The sequence below is a fragment of the Hypanus sabinus genome, chromosome 20, assembly GCF_030144855.1.
Source record: "Hypanus sabinus isolate sHypSab1 chromosome 20, sHypSab1.hap1, whole genome shotgun sequence".
Taxonomy (NCBI): Eukaryota; Metazoa; Chordata; class Chondrichthyes; order Myliobatiformes; family Dasyatidae; genus Hypanus; species Hypanus sabinus.
The window spans coordinates 59,959,811-59,981,748 of NC_082725.1; the positions used below are offsets into that span (position 1 = coordinate 59,959,811).

At 40.3% G+C, this 21,938-nt stretch overlaps 1 protein-coding gene across 4 annotated transcripts in view; it reads left to right on the forward strand.

Annotated features, from left to right (window-relative positions):
* Positions 1-21,938, forward strand: part of hivep1 (HIVEP zinc finger 1) — a 263,351-nt gene that overhangs the window by 211,238 nt on the left and 30,175 nt on the right. For all 4 annotated transcript variants that reach the window (XM_059945577.1, XM_059945580.1, XM_059945579.1 and 1 more), the window contains exons 6-7: positions 8,302-8,477; positions 11,055-11,156. In XM_059945577.1, coding sequence (XP_059801560.1) covers positions 8,302-8,477; positions 11,055-11,156 — 278 coding nt within the window. The remainder of the gene's footprint in view (positions 1-8,301; positions 8,478-11,054; positions 11,157-21,938) is intronic.

Here is a 21,938-nt window from a genome sequence, read left to right on the forward strand (position 1 = left end):
TGACATAGCTGAATGAGGCCATTTGATCTGTCGAATCTGCTCTACCATTCCATCATGGCTGATTTATTATCCCTCTCAACCCCATTCTCCTGCCTTCTCTCCATACCCTTTGGTGCGATTGACCTCTGCTTTAAATATACTCAAGGACTTGGCCACAGCAGTCAGTGGTAATGAATTCCACACGTCACCATCCTCTGGCTAAAGGAATTCCTCCTCATCTATGTTTTAAATGGACATCTCTCTCTTCTGAGGCTGTGCCCTCTGGTCTTAGACTCCTCCCCTATAGGAAACTCTATCTAGACCTTTCATTATTCAACAGGTTGCAATGAAATCCCCCCCCCATTCTTCTAAACTCCAGCAAATGCAGGTCCACAGCCATCAAATACTCATCATATATTAACAAGAATCATTCTTGTGAACTCCTCTCCAATGCCAGCACATACTTTCTCAGATAATGAGCCCAAAACTGCTCACAATACCCCAAATGCAGTCTGACCAATGCCTTATAAAGTTTCAGCATTACATCCTTGCTTCTATATTCTAGTCCTCTCAAAATGAATGCGAACATTGCATTAGCCTTCCTTATAGCCAGCTCAGCCTGTAAGTTAACCTTTAGGGAATTCTGCACGAAGACTCCCAAGTCCCTTTGCACCTCTGATTTTTGAATTTTCTCCCCATTTAGAAAATAGTCTATACCTACTAGAATGCATGACCATATACTTCCCTACACTATATTCCATCTGTCACTTCTTTGCCCATTCTTCTTATCTAAGCCCTGCAGACTTCATGTTTCCTCAACACTACCTGCCTCTCCATAGGATATTTTTGGGCTAATCTACAAAACGTTATGCATCATGTCAACTCTAAAGAAAAATTCCAAAAGCAAGTCAATAATTTACTAAAAATTATTGACTCTATTCATTGGAGCGTAGAAGGTTGAGCGGGGATTTGATCGAGGTATTTAAAATTTTGAGAGGGATAGATAGAGTTGACGTGAATAGGCTGTTTCCATTGAGAGTAGGGGAGATTCAAACGAGAGGACATGATTTGAGAGTTAGGAGGCAGAAGTTTAAGGGAAACACAAGGGGGTATTTCTTTACTCAGAGAGTGATAGCTGTGTGGAATGAGCTTCCTGTAGAAGTAGTAGAGGCCAGTTCAGTTGTGTCATTTAAGGTAAAATTGGATAGGTATATGGACAGGAAAGGAGTGGAGGGTTATGGGCTGAGTGCAGGTAGGTGGGACTAGGTGAGATTAAGAGTTTGGCATGGACTAGGAGGGCCGAGATGGCCTGTTTCTGTGCTGTGATTGTTATATGGTTTATATGGTTAAAAATTATAAACCAAATTTGTGAGGTTGAAGAAGTGTTCATCCCCTCTATAATTACTATGCTACCTTTCCTCAGGTGCGATACTGTATGTTATCTGATCAACTAATCTGTTGATGTAGAAAATTGGAGGATCACCTGTTTTCTGTGAATTCTCAAGAATAAATACCCCCTCTCTCTGTAAGGTCCAACAGCATGGTACATTTTCAACAGACCAAACCAAAATGAAGGCGATAGAGCTTTTAAGACAAGTCATGGAAAGGATAACAGGGAATCGCAAATCTGGGGAAACATATAAGCCCATCTCAGAGGCACTAAACATATTTCAGAGCTCAGTGCTCTGGAAAAAAAATGAAACCACAACCATACTGCCTAGGTAAGGAAGCCCTTCTAAACTTAGTCACTGGAGAAGAATGGCACTTGAAAGAGAGGTTACTGTGATGCTAACAGTCACTCTGAGTGAACTGCAAAAGCAGTGGCTGCAATCTCTAAGGCTGTACACAGAAGAGTATTTATGGAAGAGTGGCAATGGACGAAGCCCTGGCTAAAAACAAAAATGTATATCTTTGTCCATAAAGAATTTGAAAAGCATGTGGAGGAACGTCTTATGGTTAGATAAAACTAACGTAGAACTCTTTTGCTTCAATACTAAATGGTACATATGGCATCAATAATACTGTGCGTCACCCAGGTACCACCATCCCTATTGTAAGGAATGGTGCAGACAGCGTCATGCAATGGCAATGCTTTTCAGCAACTGGAACTGGAAATCTAGTCAAGAATGATGGGAAGATAATACAGAGAGATCCTAGATTAAAAAAACTTGCTAGCGTCTGCCAAGAAGCATAAGCTAACGAGGAAGTTTGTCTTTCAGCAGGGCAACGACCTAAAGCGCACTGCAAGAGCAACCATGGAGAGGCTTCAAAAATAGAAAACTGATGTCCTTGAATGGCCCAGTCAGAATGCTGATCTTAACCCAATCGAACTTCTCTGACAAGACCTCATGATTGCTGTCTATCATTGCTCCTGAACTAACCTGGCACAGCTTAAGTAATTTTGCAAAGAGGAATGGGCAAATTGTGCTCCATCACGTTGTGCAAAGCTAATAGAGACTTATCTAAAAAGATTACTGGCTGTAATAGCTGTGAGAGCTTGTTCAACTAAGTGTCAAGCAAAAGGGAGTGAATACTTTAACAGCTGGCATTTCAGTTTTTGAAATTTTAGTTTTTCATGTTTTACAGTTTTTTGGGCTCTACTGTGAATAAAGAAGCATGTGATACACAAACAAAAATTTTAAGTTGCTAATAATCCCTTGTTGTAATGCACATTTATGTGAACAAAAGGCTGGGGGCTGCCTACTATTACAAGGCACTGAATGCTGATTTTCCACCACCTTTGATTCAGTGGTGTTGTCAGCAAACTTGAATATGGCATTGAAGCTGTGCTTATCCTCACTGTCATAAGTATAAAGCAAGTAGAGTAGGAGGCTAACCACATAGCCTTGGGATGCACTTGTTCTGATGGTGATTGTGGAGATGATGTGTTGCCAATCTGAACTGACTGGGGTCCGCATCTGAGGAAATTGAGGATCCAGTTTCACAAGGAGTTATTGAGGCCAGAGTCTTGAAGATTATTGATTAGTTTTATGGGGTTGATAGTATTGAATGCAGAGCTATAGTCAATGAGGAGCATCCTGATTTTGCATCTTCACTGTCCGGATGTTCCATGGTTGAGTGCAGAGCCAATGAAATGGCATTTCTTTTTGACCAGTTGTGACAATAGGCAAATTGGAATAGATTCAAATCACTCCTCAGGCATCAGCTGATATATTTCATCACCAACCTCTCAAATTTCATCACTGTGGATATGAGTGATACTGGATGATATTCACTGAGGCAGGTTACCACTTTCTTCTTGGGCACCAATATAGCTGAAGTCTGCTTGAAGCAGGTGGGTACCTCAGACTGCTGAAGTGAGAGGTTAAAGATATCAGTGTACACACCAGCCAACTGAATAGCACAGGTCTTCAGTACTCTGCTGGGTACCCCACCTGGGCTGGATGCTTTCCATGGGGTCACCCTCCTAAAGGATGCTCGCATCTTGGTTTCAGATACTGAAATCACAGGGTTGTCGGTGGCTGTGGGAATTTGTGAAGGTTCCTCCATATTTTGTCATTTAAAGTGAGCATAAAAACCATTAAGCTCATCTGGGAGCAAAAACGTTGTTACATGTGACTTGGTTTCACTATGTAGGAGGTGATAGCATTCAAGCATTCAACACCACAGATGTTGAGCATCCTGCTGTGATTCAAGTTCAGTCCAGAATTGCCACTTCGCGTGTGAGATGGTTTTCTGGAGGTCGTACCTGGACCCCTTGTATTTTACTTGGTCACCACCTGCACACCACTGATCTAACCCTCAACAGATTGCGGCAATGGGTACAAAACTCCCTACTCCATGAGGCTTGACTTGCCTCAGTGCTGATCTGGCTCTGTAGCCTGCAGCCATCAGGTTCCTGGATTGGCTGGTGAGCTGAACTGGCTCCTTGGCTGTGGACTCATTTGTAGACTCTGTAGTTCATATTCTGTGTGTTATTTGTTTAGGATTTTATTGTTTACATGGTTTGTTCTTTTTTCACACATTGGGTCTTTGTTGTGTGGGTTTGTTTTTTTTTGAGGATCCTATGGTGTTTTGTTGCTGCCTGCAGGAAGCTAGGTCTCAAGGTTGTACGTGGTACACAGACTTTGAAAATAAATGTACCTTGAGTCCTGCAACACGACCCAATCCATCAACTTAAAGTAATTCTATAGATGCTTCTCTGCCCCTCACAACCATCTCTTTGTTGTCCATACCTCTGGAGCCTTGCTCTTAAGCCTCTGCTTATATGCAGGCAGGAGGAGGACAGCCAGGTGATCATATTTCCTGAAACGATGATGAAGATGGCTGGTTCTTCGCTTACAAAGATCAGGAGAGGAGAAGAGTCCTCAGGATGATCGTTGCTGACTGTGGAGACCAATTCTGGATCTGCAGTCTCTGGAGCAGTAGGGACACAAAAACAGCTGAGATGCGGACCCTTAGGTAGTAGGATCCTTCCTGCAACTCCTCTTCAGCAGTTGCTCTTCTGGATTCCTCAGAATTCTTGGCTGCTCAGTGGATCAGCATTCTCCTGTGGTCTCTTTCACAAGCCAGCTGCTGCCACTCATTGACCTCGATATTTGCCTGAGAGAGCTGCTGCTTACGTTGGCCTTTGTACCTGTTGCACAGGGCACCACGATCTCTCTTGTTCTGAAATCTGGTCTAGTGATTGAACAGTAAACATTCTTAATTGTAGTGCAACAGTGGTTGAGTGTATTGGGACCCCTGGTGTTGCAGGCGATATGTTGATGATAATTGGGCAGAGGTTTCTTCAAACAAGCCTGACTGAAGTCCCTGACAAAAGCATCCAGGTAGACTCGCACTTGTTTGCTGATAATGGCACTCAATATCTCAAGTGTTTGCTTAGTATCCACTGGTATACAACTGCCCATCCTCAGCCTTATCACTCTGATTCCCATTCCCCTGTCAAATTTGTTTAAATTTTCCCCACAGCTCTAACAAATCTGACTGCCCTCTCAGGTGGAACCCATCCTTTTTGTACAGGTCATGTCTTCCCCAAAAGAGATCCCAATGATCCAGAAATCTGAAACACTGCACCCAGCACTAGTTTCTCAGCAATACTTTCATCTGCCAAATCACCCTCACTGACAAGTAGCACAATCAGCAATTCTGAGATTACTACCCTAGAGGTCTTTCTACCTAGCTCCCCAACATCTCTCTTCAGGACTTCATGCCTTTTTCTACCTATGCTGTTGGTACCAATATGTACCATGACTTCTGGCTGTTTACCCTCTCCCTTTATCCGAGACATCCCTGGCCATGGCACCTGGAAGGTAGCATACCATCCATGTGTCTCTTTTGCCTCCACAGAATCTCCTGTCTGCTCCTCTAACTACAGATTTCCCTATCACTACTGCATTAGGTACTAAATTCTACCAGAGATGTTCTTTTTATGGAGTGAATAATATTTGCCACTTAATACCCATTAACTGAATTTTGCCTAGCTATTAACTGCATATAAGCATGGATTGCTTCACTTGCTTAGAAGTTGGAAAAGGAATTGTACGGTGTACCATCACTAGCAAGCATCTCCATTTCTTGTTACCTGGTGGAAGGAAAGTTATTGATGAAGCAGCTGAAGGTGATTAGGGTGGACTGAGGAACTCAGTGTATTAATATCCTGGATCTTGGGTTATTTACAGAACAACCACAGCTACATTTCCACTTTTGGTTGCATGTTTCCAAGCACTGAAATCTTCTCTGACATTAATTTTGCCTGACTCAGTTATGCCAGTGTTGTAATTGTACTGGATCAGCTCGGGTAGAAGTGCAAAAATAGGTACAGTATAATTTCTAGACAAGAGTAACATAAACATGCAAAATGGAAGCAAGATTAGGCCACTCATATCATCCTATCCAGTTAATTCTTGGCTAATCTTTTACCTCAGTGTTGCTTTCTTGTACTAGCACCATATCCCTTGATTCCCTTGAATATCCAAAAATTAACAATCTATATCTTGAAAATACTCAGTGGTTGAATCTTCACCACCCACTTAGGTAAGCAAATTCAAGGATTCACTACCAGCAAGATGAAGACAGTTCTTCTCATCTTTGTCCTAGAAGGCTGATTACTTATGTTGAAGCTGTGACTCCTGGTTCTAGAAGCCTAGCTGAGGGAAATATCATCTCCTTTCGTTGTTCTAAAATACAGAGCATATCAGCCCAGTTATCACTTTCATCTCCCCTTAAGAATGAAACTAGCCTGCCCACCATATTTCACGTGCAGTCTCTGTAATCACAGAATCTTGAAAAATTTTCAATTGATTAGAGAGTGACAGTAAAAATTTGTAAGTGGTAGATTATGTCCTGCAAGCATGATTCAATTATTAGAAAAGGTGTCTAAAACTAGGCTCAGGGGAATATGTAAGGGTTTTGTCGAATTGATTTCCAAATCTCAGTTGATAAAAGTTCTCAGTAGACACTGTCAGCTAAAATTGTGAAGGAATTAAAGGCAAATTATTGGACTGGATGGGTAGCAGAAGATAATGAGATGAAGCCAGCAGACAACTGGAAGGATGTGATTGATGATCAGGGTCTCACAAGGCTTCGTAGCAGGCTGGAGAGAATCCTTGTATTTTAAAATAATATAAATAGTGGGTTAGAGAATCATCTATGCAATTCTAAGTCATATTGTAAGGAAAGCAATGGAAGAATAAAGTTGAAGAAGAGTATTAATAGATTATGTGAATGAACTGATCTAGACCACATGTAATTTTACTGTAGGTAATGTAAGGTCTAAAAAAGACAGAAGAAAGTACATTGTAAATGGCAGAGCTATCAAAGTAGTAAATGTGTTAAAGAAGCGAGAGGTCCATGTAAGTAAATCTTACAAACAAATTGTAGATATGTAAAGAAAGCAATTAAAAAGATTAATACATCAGTCACATTTACATCTAGAGGTCTGAACTGAAAGCATGGAAAAGTTGTGCAATATCTATATAAAGCCTTGATTAGATAGCATCTTCTGTCCACACCTGATACAAGATCTGTTGGCTTTGGTGATGATGCCATGTAAACTTAGTATTCCTGACTAGCTTAGAAATGTGGCATCACAAAGAAAATAAGCATTTATTGGCCATTCCCAAATCCCAAATCCCCATGGATCCCCATCTTCTTGAACTAGGAGTGCCAGTGCTATTATTAACATTATGATAATAGCACAGAATTTTTGGCCAGTGTGTTCAGAGTTGAGACCCAGGAGTGATGGAAGAACTCACTGATGAAACGATTGAAGATGGTTGAGCCTAGAACAATGCCCAGAGGAATTCCCGCGGCTATGTCCAACATTAGCAGCCAGCTTCTTTTGTATGTGGTACAATTTGGTCGTTTTTCCCTTGATTCCCATTTGCCTTATTTTTATCAGAGCTCACAATGCCACAGTTGGCCATAGACAACTTCAATGAAACTGAGAAATACTCAGAATGTGGACATCCTATATTTAATAAGATGATTTTGCTCTACTTCCCAAGTGGCCTCCAGCCATGAGACCACCTGCTTGACAGGTGGAGATACCTGTGATGGAAGGTTGCAGCTGTTGACTGCTGGCAAATGGAGAAGGTTTTGATTTGATAGGAATCAGAGTATAGTGACAAGGAGGAAGGAAATGCTGCAAGATAGAGAAAGATTGTGGTTGAGAACATTGAAGGATTCTGCAGAAGAAAAGATGCAGAAAAGAAAAAATGAATGGAGCCTTATTAAAAGTTTGCAACCAATGATCTTGGTTCTCAAGGTCAGATTACAAGACACCTTCAGGTTGATAGATTATACTACAAGATAGCACACTTTTGCAAGAGGTGTTGAGTAGCAGTTTGTTTTCATATATTGACAAATCCCTATCTTCCCCCAAGCTTAGCTTTAGCATCTTCTCTGAAAATATGAGTTGATACTTTATAAAACTATGAAAAACACAGATGGGGTAGATAATAGGTCTTTTTCCCAGTGTAGAAATGTCAAATATTAGAAGGCATAGCTTTAAGGTGAAAGAGGGAAAGTTTACAAGAGGTTTGTAGTACGTTTTTTTTTACACGTGGTAGTGGTTACCTGAAACATGCTGATGGAGAGAGATATGATAGTGGCATGTAAGTGGCCTACAAACATATGAACAAGGGAACGGAATGATATAGATCGGGTGCAGGCAGGCAGGATTAGTTTTAATTGGCAACGTGGTCAGCGCAGACATCGACAGCTTATTTCTGCATCTAAACTGTTTAATGTTCTATATTACCATTCCATCATTTAGTCTTAGTCTCATTATCAATGCTTTTGCATCCTCAGAGATGAAAATAACACTAAATATAATGTAACTTTCCTTTCAACTTGCAGATTTAAATCAAATGAAGAGTATGTGTACGTTCGGGGTCGAGGGAGGGGGAAGTACATTTGTGAGGAATGTGGGATACGTTGCAAGAAGCCCAGTATGTTGAGAAAGCACATCCGCACCCATACTGACCTTCGTCCATATCACTGTAGTTACTGCAACTTCTCCTTTAAAACTAAAGGTAAGTTGTTAACACTGCTTCAGCAGCTCCAAATGGTTTCCTATTTGCATGCCTTACACACCTTGTGCATTTTTAAAGTGATCATCCAATGGATGGAGAATGTTATGCATGTTTGGCTCTGCCACTGAAATTCATTGCATTAAAATCAGTGAATCTCAGAAGTGGAGTACAACTCATTGACAAAAATCCTGTGGCACTTTTCATGCTGCTGACTGAGATGAGTTTCTTGTTCCTAACTTCTAGGTTTTGTGAATTAGATTATATTGATCTTGTAAAATAGAACACCTGCAGCCTGCATGTAATTGCAGATTAGAGCATCAAGGCCTGCACATAATAGCCAGATATAAGTGGTATAGTGGCGCAGTTAGTAGATCTAGAGCCTGTAGATCTCTTAGTTTTGAGGGTTGTCTGTGTTTGGTTTGCACATTCTCTACATGAACACATGGGTTTCTTCCATCTTCCCAAGTTCATGCTGGTTGGCAAGTTAATTAGCCATTTTAGAAAATAAGTGAGTGGTAGAACCTGGGTGGGTTGTAGAGTACGTGCTTTTGAGAATGCAGTGTGATCAGTGTTTGGAATGGACTCAAGGAACTTGTTTTTGTTCTCAATTTATTGGCCACCATTTGGCAGCCTCGAGGAGAGAGTGAAAGACCTATCTAATTAAGATATTTATAGCTCTTGATTGCCACAACAAAAAGTGCTGTGTGGTGCTGAGGGTACTAAAAGTAAAGTGATGGGGGAATATCCAAAATCAGAATCAGGTTTATTATCACTGACTTGGAAGATGTGAAATTTGTTGCTTTGCAGCAGCAGAGCAGTACGAGAAGATTACTAACTTACTAAAAGAAATTTCTAAAAATATAAAATAAATAAACTTGGCTTGTCAAGTTTTACCAAACTCCAGTAATATTCATATCAAATCTCTATGTGCCAAAATGCTACGTGAGTTTAATTTTCAAAGTGCCAGTATAAGATTTAAAGCTTTCTAACTTGGTATTCAGTTGCATAATACTATTACATTTTTCAGTACTGGGCAATAGAGATGCTGCCCAGCAATCCCCCATTTTTATTCTAGCGAAATCATGCAACAATTTACAATGACCAAATAACCTACCAACCAATATGTCTTTGGATTGTGGGAGGAAACAAAAGCACCTAGAGGAAGCCCTTGCTGTCATAGGGAGAAAGTACAAACTCCTTACAGGCAGCGGTAGGTATTGAACCTGAGTCACCTGTACTGTAAACTGTTGCACTAACCACTATGTTACTGTGCCGCCACACTCACACTTCCATGAGTGAAGCATGGCAGCAGTCTGACACTCATAGGTGGACAACTTTCTGCAGATTAAAAAAAGTGTTCAGAGGTTAATTTTTTATCGAAGTATACAACTCAGAAATACTTCTCCAGGTAGCCATGAAGCCAAGAAAGAAAAAAAACAGTTTAGTCATCAATAGCCAAATTCCTCTTCCCCACACAGAAAACGAATAAAAACAGACTGGCACATCAACCCAAAGTTCCTGTCCCCCGCACACAAAAATTGAGAAAGATTGGGCAAAAAACACAGAAAGTAAAAAACTATTAGATTGGAAAAGGGTCTATAGTCTTAAGTCCATATTCAAAATGCAGAAAACCTGGGTAATATTCTCCTGGCACAGCAGCAAGCCTTTCCCTCTGTGACAGCAGAGACAGTCTTCCCTCTCCAACAGCAGAGGGATCTCACCAGCAATCAAAAGGCAGGCAGCCATCACTCACTTTCCACATTTGCCTCGATTTTTCTTTTTCTCTTGTCGCTTTAATCAGTGTACATTGGAAGCTTTAATCGGCAAACTGAAGTTGAAGATTGACTCATGCCCTGTAGCTTCTCACACAAGGTTCACACACGCTGCCTTTGCCTCCCAGAATCCTCTCGGAGGCAACACCTAAATGATCTCCAAACTGCAAATCACAAGCTCCAGCAGTTCCACACACAAGAGGAAAAACAAACATAAAAGAAGTGAAATTTATGGTTTTATGATCTGTCCAGAAGATGTTGACTGAAGGAGCATTGTACACAGGTGCCATCTTGACTGGATTGTGAATTATCAGCACTTACTGTTGTCTCATTTGTTTCCTTGCTAGGCTTAGTTTTAAAAATGAAAATAAAAGACTGGAAGGGAACTTCAGATGTATTAGAGAAAAAAGGGCTCATAGTCCATTTACTTGAGTGAGAAGCAGCTGACAAATCTCACTCAGAGTGAATACCCTTCTAGCTAAACTGACTTTGAGGCAAGAATATGAAAGATATGCCTTTGATATCTCTCCCTCCTTTGGCATCTTCTGACTTCGACTTCACATTAAGTCCTGATGTCTTTCTGCCCTATGGACCTTTGTCCATGATTTAATTTTACAGTTAAAATTAGGGCAAATATTAACTATTAAAGGTTTTGCATCTAAATTTATACATTTGTTTTTGTTGACTTCTTTCAGGGATTGTTAATAAATAGAATATTGAACAGAAGTAGATCTGTTCCGCTTGTTACTTGACTATGACATTAACCCTTCAATAAAAGCTGCATCAACTCCTGTTTCATTTTTAGGAAACCTGACCAAACACATGAAGTCTAAGGCTCATAGCAAGAAGTGCATGGAAATTGGAGTGGCAGCTGGTCCATTTGATGATCAAGATACTGATGAGTCAGGTACGGCTGTTCTCTCCAAAGTACAATCTTATAGGTGCTCAGGTAGCAGAAAACAAGGGAATGGGTTGTGTAACTAACCTTAGCAGCTTACATCGCCTCCAGTCCTAGTGCTTTCCTGGAGATGGCTCCTTTACCTCCTCTTTTAAGCAGAAGATTGAGACCCCAACCAGAAGGCACCAAGATCTTCTGTAAGATTATATAGATCAACTACAGTTTTAACTTTCGTGTCCGTCTAGACAGGGAGAATCAGGTCTTTGAGACATTCAGATGATTAATTCCATTTTAATTAGTTTGTTTTATGGCTAAATTTTGTTGACATGCATCATTTTCTTCTTATTTCTGATAAATTGGTACCACACTACCTCCAAAATGTGGTGCCAGAATTTAGAAGTTGTACATCTGAGATCTGATGAAGGTTCAGTATGATACAAGTGTAACCCATAGGTTCTGTCTGCTGTGTAAGTCTAGGGAAGGCATTTTGTGGCCTCACCAAACTTATGCGATTGAGGTGCAAAACCTCCTGTTTGTATGGATGCTGCATGATGTGTTGCCCTGTTATAGATCAGTATCACAAAATAACAGACAGTACACCATATGCAATTAAACAATTTAGCTTTATAATTCTTAATTTGACTAAAGGTTTAGTAAAGTAAAACAAAAGGAAAAGGGCCCATTTTAATGAAACAGTCTAATGTGCACAAGTTGGAGTTCATGACTTCCCTTCTGCTGGTCCTTCATCGATTTCCCTGGGCTTCGTCGACTGCTGGCTCCATTCCAAGTCCACTCCTTTCTGGTGTCTACGACCTCTCTTTTCTGACATCTTCTCTCTTCATCTTCCACTGAACGAAAGACCCAGCTCACTTCGGTCGCAGGCACACAACAAGAAAAAGCACTCCCTTCATTGGACAGCGCACATTTCAAAGCCCTGGTTAATGTTTAAACATAATCCAAGCACTGCTTCTACAGAAAAACCATTACAATAGCAGTGATTGTACAGAAAAACTATTACATTAGCAGTGAAACCTTTCCCAGGGTGTTACACAAGCATAACTTTCTCTATTTAGTCTTTTGAAGTGAAAAGTTCTAGCTTTTAGTAATTTTGTTTACTTAGACACTTAAATTCTCTTAGACAGTCTCTAGACTCTTGTCTTTTGGTATTAGCTTATAGTTGCCTTTCTTTAACTCAGTGAATGATCACACACATACTCATATTTTAATGCACTTTATGAGATTTGTTCTTTTGTTATTACACTGTCTGGCACAGTCAGTATCACTGGTGACTATTAAGAACACAGAACATTACAGAACAATACTGGCCCTTCAGTCCACAATATTGTACTGACCTACATAAACCTACTCTGTGATTAATCTAGCCCTTCCCTTTTATACAGCTCATAACTCAATATGTTTCTTACATCCATGAGTCTTTTAAATGGTCATGTTGTATCAGTCCACCACAACCCTCATCAGTGTGTTCCATGCACCCGCCACTCTGTGGTTCAAAAAAAATCCTACCTCTAATATCTCCGTAAACGTCCCTCAATTAACCTTAAACTGATGTCCTCTGTGTTGCACTTGGAACAACATTTGCCATTCTCCAATCCTCCAGGAGCACTCTTGTGGCCAAAGAGAATGGAAAGATCATCATCAAAAGGTATATGAGGAGAAGGCAGGAAAATGGGGTTGAAAAGGATAATAAATCAGTGAAGATGGAATGGCAGAGCAGACTTGAAGGGCCAAATGGCCTATTTTCCTATGTTTAATGGTCATATGGTCAACAGTCCAACAATCTCTTCCCTTGCTTTCCATAATAACCTGTGGTATTTCCTGAATTATCTATCCTTATGTTTTTCAGAAGCTCAACACTACCTCAATCTAAACCTCAGTGTATTAGCTTGTTCTATGCTGACCTCACATTCATCAAGGTCCCCCCCCCACCATTGGTAAACTGAAGTATTTATTAAGGACCTCCCTTACCCCCTTTTCCCTCAGTCATGTGTTTCTTCTTCTCCTCGCTCTAGTCATCTTGTTCCCTTTGGGATTTTCATTAATCCTACTTGCCAAGACCTTGTCCGCTTCTAGCTATTCTAGGTCCCTTCTTAAGCTCTTTCCTGGCAAGCTTATAATTCTCATGAGCCCTGTCTGACTTTTGCTTCCTAAACTTTAAATATGTTTTGTTCCATCCTTTCCTAATCTCATTGGGATAAACCTATCCAGAAAAGCAGAATAACTGCTCCCTGAACAACCTGTATATTTCTGTTATGCATTTCCCTGAGAACTTCTGTTCCCAGTTTCTGGTCCCAAACTCCTACCTAATCACAATTATCCCTCCCCCAATTAAATTCTTTCCCATATCATCCTTTTTACTGTGTTCAAGTCAATTTGCTATTTCTTGCCTTGACAGCATTGGAGGGAGCCATTAAAGCTTACCCCTTCCTTTCCACTTATAAACCACGTGTACGCACGCTCTCTCTCAAGCTCACTCTCTCTCACACACACACGCACCTATTTTACAGTGTAATCTACATGACTCTCAAATGTTCACTGTGATCGTTTAGTTAATTGAAAAATACATCTACTTCTGGCACAGGTGACTCCTATGTTACAGGTGTTGGGGGTGTTTTCTTCCAAAGGTTAGTTGTTAACACAATTTCATGTAACCAAAAGCCATGAATTGAAACAAGAGGTTTTGTGTTTATTTATTTACTTTTTCACATAAATTCCATTATATCAAACTTGATTCAATGTTTCCAATTTTTAGATATGATTAATGCATTTAGTAAAGACAAATTTCTGTTACATTAAGGGCAGTAACACAGGTGTAACATTGTACCTTCAATGAAGAATTATATTTTTATGACAAAACACCAAATCTACCTTATGCCCCTCTAAATCTCAGGTATTTTACAATGCATTGTAGGTTGCAGGGATCATAAGAACTGCTTGCAACTATGTAACTATGAAACTATGTAATGTAAAAATCCTAAAAAATTGAGACTGCTTACTGTGATTTATTATTGAATACATTGGAGATGGAAAAAAATCTTCAGCATAAGAATGATACTGTCAAGTCAAACTAGAGTTTCTAGAAAGTATTGGGACCTAGAGGCAAAAGAAAATAAAATTTTAAAAGTAATAGCAAGAATCCACTGATAGACTGGACAGAACCTAAGCGCTGCTTCTGCCCAGAACAGTGGTCCTGTATGAAAATTATAGGATCAATGCTTGTCAAGATTCTGTTTTAGAAAAGACGTAGTGACGGATCTGCCACTGACTGCACAAGCCTCAAAACTGTGAAAGAGCCACTCTGTGCATAACCCTCTGTTACTTTTATTCAGGGTCTTTCCAGACTAGTACTGGCAGCTTTCACGGAGGGTTGTAATTTGTAATGCACCTTCATATTAGGGTGTGATGAAGTCTGTACAGTTGAGGAGAGGAAATTGGTCTTTTGGTGGGACAGGCATAGGTATCACCTGATTGGGACTTGTCAACATTGTGGGATTTCTGTTGGTTCTGGTTACAATAGGCTCCATCCACCTTGCCAAAAGAGCTCCATCACAAACAATAAAAATATTCCTTATCCTTAAGAGATTTTACTCCCTCCACATTTAACAAGTTTGTTAATGGTCGTATTACTGAATGGCTTAACCTTGCGACATTCTGCTGTGCTTTCTGGACTTCATGTCGAACCAGTAGGTGGCTCTGAACCCCCAGTTTTTGTCTCCACTGCAGAGTTGATACTCAGGATCAGAAAGCTCTTACAGTGAGAAACATGCACAACCCCATCATAAAGATAAGCAGATTATCAGTTTGCTGACATGTTGGTTACACTGCATTGATATGGACTCTCATAGACATCAGAGAGGGTTTACTGTTCCAGCACCTCCCACAACATGTACTGAAGAAAGAAGTGAAGGAAGAAGGCAAGCATCTGAAAGACATTGAGTAGAAAGTCTTATCATTGACAGAAGTATGATGGAGACGGAAGAACTGGGAGAATGAAATGGTGTACTTGCAGGAGGCAGGGCAGGTTTGAAGGTTGTAATAAATGTTTGTTTTTATTTTATATTGCCCCTTCAAAGGTTCAAAGTTCAAAGGTCAAATTTAATGTCAGAGAATTGTATACAATATACATCCTGAAAAGCTTTTTCTTTGCAAACATCCACAAAAACAGAGGTGCCCCAAAGAATGAATGAGTTAAATGTGAGAACCCCAAAGTGCCCCCCAGCTCCCCCCCGCAAGCATAAGTGGCAGCAAGCAACAATATCCCCCTTCCCCCACCAGCAAAAAAAATGCGCATCGGTACCATCACTGAGCCCAAGTGTGTGTTAAACACTTTTTTTGAGCCATGTCTGAAGATTGCAAAGACCTCGGGTCTTTGGGCCCACAGCAAAAGATTTTCTGGCCTCCCCGACGACACACAAGTCTTCTACTGTGACACCAACCCTCAATCTGCCCGCCTCCAAAGCCCTGAGATCTTAGGCTTCCAAACATGATCGAGACTCTCAATCCAAACCCTTGGCATGTCGAATAACAGCCAGTCATGGAACCCCGAGAACATATCCTATTCCCGCAAAGAACTGAAGCCCGTGTTTAACTCCAGGTCAGGGTCTTCAAAAGAACCCTGAAAGGGAAAAATAAAGACATTAAAGGTGGAAATAGAGCTGTTTCCAAAGATGCAAGCAAAGGAGTCGCCGTTAGGCGCCATTATCCCTCCTAAGCTCCGCCTTCACTATAATCTAAGTGGAACTTGTGTGTGGATGAATACAGGGTCTCCATAGATGATGCCTGATCTGCTGAGTTCATCCATCAGTTTGTTTTTTTGCACCTATCAATGCGTAGTACTGTGGAGACTAAGTCATTGGTGTATTTAAGGCGGACATTGATAGGTTCTTGATTGGTAATGGGGTTAAGGGTTACAAGCAGAAGGCTAGAGAATGTGGTTGAAAATAAATCAGTCATGATTGAATTGCAGAGAAGACTCAATGGACCGAGTGGCCTAGTTTTCCTCCTATGTGCAGACTCGAGGGGCCGAATGGTCTACTTCTGCACCTATTGTCTATTGTCTATATTTTACTGCTTTATAGTCTTATGGCTTGGGTTCAGAAGAGGCATCTGGCTTTAACTGGTGCTTGGATTATACAATGTGTGCGAAGGCCATCAACAATGTGATTGTTCCTGGCTGGACTTTCTAATTATGATAAATGGCATGAAATCTCAAATTTTACTCAAGCAGGTGGACTTGGGTTGGACTCACAACAATGCAAGTTGTGAACTCAAAGCATGTTTTCCTCTATTTAATTAATCATTCTTTCTTTCTGAGAACAAAATGAATTTGGCAATTAAAGAGTTAACTCATGCCTTGGTATGAAAGTATGTTGAATCATTGCAAGAAACAGGTATTTCTCTTTACCTTAGGATTTCAAATTAGTGAGGCAGTAGCAAATACATTTCAATTCACAGTTGTTAAAATATTTCGTTTTATCTCTTTGATTGCTGGAATGCAAGTTGTCACATGATGTGAGACTTCAGTGTCTGGAATCTGAATATCAGTGCTTTAGATGTATGAAATCCACAAGAGACAGGTGCAGTGTGTAACATGACCTACTGGTAGAGCCACAAGAATTTGTATTTGTGATGGTTCTGTGTTACTGATGTAGAATTTGTGATTGATTGGGGTATAACAGGTGTGAACACGGTAGTTAAACCTTTACGGTTATTGTCTTTGTCTTCATAGGATTATCAATCAAATGTTTTATATAAAAAGGAATGGAGTAACACTATATGTGTAAGACTGAATACCTTCGCCCAATGGACATGGAGATTTTCACTGTTGCTATATATTTAATATACATTTTAAATCTGATTTAAGGGAATCATTAGTTAATCACTGCAGTACAGTTATAGCTGGGTGCAGATGTTCAGGAAGCTCTGAATTATTTTTGTTTTGCAGTGTGTGATATTGACAGACAAATAGAGCTGAATGTATTTTCTCTTGGGCTATCGTACAGCTGTTTTGATTGAAGTTATGATTCATTAATTGTCCCTGTTTTCATCTTTTGTGTTCATTGTTTACATTTGAAGTTTTCACGGTGTATTTTTTTTTATTTTTGGCAGCATTTGAAGAAGTAGAACATTTAATTGAAAATGGAGAATGAAAATACAGTGTAGATGTTTTAAGCTGGCAGAAATTGTTGCAACACACTACAATTGCTTTGTCAAAACTTAGTCCATCAATTCTTCTTGTGTTTACTATAATTGCCATTCATCAGATTAATAAGCGGTCAGGACTATAGTAGAACATTTTCTATACAATTATCTTGACACTTTTAGTCCTACTCATGCAGCCTTCACTTATGCAAATTTATATAAAGAAAAATTTGTCCAAGTATAAATATTGTGAGTTATGAACATCAGTTATTTTTATGTATCCCATCACTATCATACCAATGGTGAAATAGGCTGACATTTGCATTGACTTTACAGTTTGTGCTTTTACTCTTTGAATTAGTTGCCTCGAGCTGTTAGGTGGGCGAATGGGGCGGTAAATGAATCAATTACTCCTACATTGCTGCTTACAACTGACCTCTGAGGATTATTCCAGCAGTAGAAGATTGAAGCTTGCTAGAAGCTTATTATTTTTAAAGAAAAATGCACCATCCATTCATGGTATAAACCTTAATCCTTATGAATATTGCTTGTCTTACTTGAAGCTTTTCTCTTTTTTTCTTATTAGTTGCATGAGTCATCCTGTTGCTTGGCTAAGATATTGAAACATAAAATGAAAATCCAAAAGATAATTTTTCTTCCAGAGGAGGCAGGCAATTATGGGGAGGAGAGCTTTAAATGTTACTGGCTGGAAGTAAACTTAAACTTTGATCTGTGTAAATGTTAATCTGTGGATTACTAGCAGTGTGATACTTTGAAGAGTCAGTGGAAATTCTTTTGATTTCTTGTAAACAAGTTGGTTTTTCCTGGGCATGCTGTATTCCTCCTTACCTCTTTAAAAAATGCTGATAGGTTATTGACGACGGTAAATAACTCATTGGTATTTGGTAAGTGATAAAGGAATTAAAGGGGATTTGACCGCATCTGAGGAAAAAGAGTTGCATGGCTACAAGGATAAAAGGAAAAGAGGAATAGAATTGAAGTCTAAGATGGAACCCAGGTGGTGTGCAAGTTTCTGAGGAATGTTCTGGAGAGCTAGGTAACCATGCAAGTGATCCTACAAGAAAGATAGCATTACTAGACTTTGCAGTGGTAAATGAATCAAACAACGGAGCAAGTATTGGGGGAGCTGTCATTCCAATTGTCATAAAACTGTCATTATACTGTTTAGATCAGCCATGGCAAAGGATGTAGACCTCTCCTAAGTAAAAGAAGTTAAAAGAACATGCTTTACTTCCATGTTCCATCTACCTTAGCCCAAGTAGATGTGGCTTGATAGATAAGAGAGTGGTGGTGGTGGAGGGTTGCTTTCAGATTAGGGGCCAGTGGTGTGCCACAGGGAATGGTTCAGTGTCCACTGTTGTTTGTTGTATATGTTAATTTGGATGAGAATGTAGATGGCATGGTTAGTAAGTTTGCAGGTCACACCAAAATTGTGTACAGTGTACAGTGAGGGAGTGCAGAAGGCATTTGACATGCTTACCTTCATCAGTCAGGGTGTGGGGGTACAAGAGTTGGAATGACCGTATAAGAACTTGATGAGGTTATTTGTGTATACAGTTCTGGTTGCATGGATACAGGGATGATGTCATTAAGCTGGAAAGAGCATTGCAGAGATTCAGAAAGAAGTTTCTGCATTTGAAGGACTTGAGTTATAAGGAGACACTGGATAGGCTGAGGATTTTTCTGCTGGAGTGTAGGAGATTGAAGGGTGACCTTATAAAGGTATAAAATTATTAGGGCCAGAGTCACAGTGAAATATAACACAGCAAAAAGCCCTTTGGCCCATCCATGCTAAAATCAATTACATGGCCTATTCCCACCAGGATCATAGTCCTCTATAACCCAACTATCCATATACCTATCTAAACTTATCTTAAAATGTTGAAATTGAGCTCACATGCACCACTTGTGCTGGCAAATCATTCCACACTCTCACAACCCTCTGAGTGAAGAAGGTCCCCCTCCCCCAATGTTTCCCTTAAACTTCTCACCTTCCACTCTTAATCCATGACCTCTGGATGTAGTTCCACCCAACCTCAGTGGGAAAAGCCTGCTTGCATTTATCCTATCTATACCCCTCATACTATAGATCAGCTAAATGCTCACAGTTTTTTTTTTCCAGGGTAGGGAAAACTGAAACAAGAAGGCTTAGATTTAAATGAGAAGATAGAAATTTAAAGGGGATCTGAGGGACAACCTTTTTCACACAGAGGTGGTGAGTACATGGAATGAGCTGCCAGATGAAATGGCATTGGTGGGTACTTTTGGTTATGTACACGGATAGGAAAGGTTTAGAAGGATAAGGACCAAATACAGGCAAATAGAAATTGCTCAGTTTGGCAACTTAGTTATCATGAATGAGTTGGTCTGAAGGTCTTTTTCGGTACTGTATAATCATTTGACTCAATGACTCTAAAATGGAATCAAAACATTGCAGGATAAGCTCTTTAAATACTGGGAGGCCATAAAGATGGAGGTGTTTCACTTGCAGTGTAGATATATTCCCTTGAAGGTAAGGAGTAAAGTGATTCAAACTAGAATTCTCTGGATGACCAAACTAATAAAGAGTAAAACAGCACAGATGTCAATTTGTTCAAATGTAAGAGCTGGCTGATTACATAAAGATCAGAAAGGAAGTGGAAAGGAAAATGAGAAAGAGTATAAGTAATGTCTGGCAGCAAATGTAAAAGGGAATCCAAAAATATGTTTTTAATATATAATCAGGAAAATGAAGAGGTGGGTCTACACAGAGACAAAAAGCAAATTGTGGAGACAGAGTTGTGATCTTAAATAAGTTACCAGAACTGGAAGGCTTGAGTGAGAAGAAGAGAATGGATAGGCTGGGGCTGTTTACCCTGAAGCAAAAAAGGGAGACTAGATAAGGTGAATGGATACTGTCTTTCTCCCATGGTAGGAGAGTTTGCAAACAGGAGGAATAGATTCAAGGAGAAGGAAAGGAAAGATTTAAAGTGACCTGAGTGGCAGGTTTTCTCACCTAGTTGGTGGTCAAGGCAGGTACAGTTGCTATGTTTCAAAATCATTTGGACTAGTTCATGAATATGAAAGGTTTAGAGGGATGGTCAATGGAGGCAAAAGAAACTAGCACAGGAAGGTATCTTGGTGAGTTGGGCCAAAAGGCTTGTTTCCATGTAGTCAAAATATATCAGATTTTACCATGGGCGAAGATGATGTCTCATCAAAGGAAAATATTATTGAGATTCTGGATGGACTAAAATTGTTATAAGGAGATACTAGAAAAGCTAGTTGCCAGTTTAGTGGAAAATTCACCTGCTGTAGAGTATCTGAGGTTACTGAGGAGAATAAGAAAATAAATTGCAGAGACCCTGGCCATAATAGAACATAGAACAATACAGGCTCTTCAGCCCACAATGTTATGCCGACCCTTAAACCCTGCCTCCCGTATAACCCTCCACTTTAAATTACTCCTTATACCTGTCTAGTAATCTCTTAAATTTCACTAGTGTATCTGCCTCCACCACTGACTCAGGCAGTGCATTCCACGCACCAGCCACTCGCTGAGTAAAAAAACCTTCCTCTAATATCCCCCTTGAACTTTCCACCCCTTATCTTAAAGTCATGTCCTCTCGTATTGAGCATTGTTGCCCTGAGAAAGAGGCACTGGCTGTCCACTCTATCTATTCCTATTAATATCTTGTATACCTCTATCATGTCTCCTCTCATCTTCCTTCTCTCCAGACAGTAAAGCCCTAGTTCCCTTAATCTCTGACCATACTGCATTCTCTCTGAACCAGGCAGCATCCTGGTAAATCTCCTCTGTACCATTTCCAATGCTTCCACATCCTTCCTACAGTAAGGCGACAAGAACTGGACACAGTACTCAAAGTGTGGCCTAACCAGAGTTTAATAGAGCTGCATCATTACCCCAGAACTCTTAAACTCTATCCCTCGACTTATGAAAGCTAATACTCCATAAGCTTTCTTATCTACCCTCTCTACCTGTGTGGCAACTTTCAGGAATCTGTGGACATGTACCCCCAGATCCCTCTGCCCCTCCACACTCCCAAGTATCCTGCCATTTACTTTGTACTCTGCCTTGGAGTTTGTCCGTCCAAAGTGTACCACCTCACACTTCTCTGGGTTGAGCTCCATCTGCCGCTTCTCAGCCCACTTCTCCATCCTGTCAATGTCTCTCTGCAATCTTCGACAATCCTCAACACTATTCATAACACCACCAACCTTTGTGTCATCTGCAAATTTGCCAACCCACACTTCTACCCCCACATCCAGGTCAATAGACAATAGACAGTAGGTGCAGAAGTAGACCATTCGGCCTCTCGAGTCTACACCGCCATTCTGAGATCATGGCTGATCATTCACTATCAATACCCAGTCCCTGCCTTGTCCCTATATCCCTTGATCCCATATCCATCAGATATCTATCTAGCTCCTTCTTGAAAGCATCCAGAGAATTGGCCTCCACCGTCTTCCGAGGCAGTGCATTCCACACCTCCACAACTCTGTGGGAGAAGAAGTTCTTCCTCAACTCTGTTTTAAATAACTGACCTCTTATTCTCAATCCATGCCCTCTGGTACTGGACTCTCCCAACATCTGGAACATATTTCCTGCCT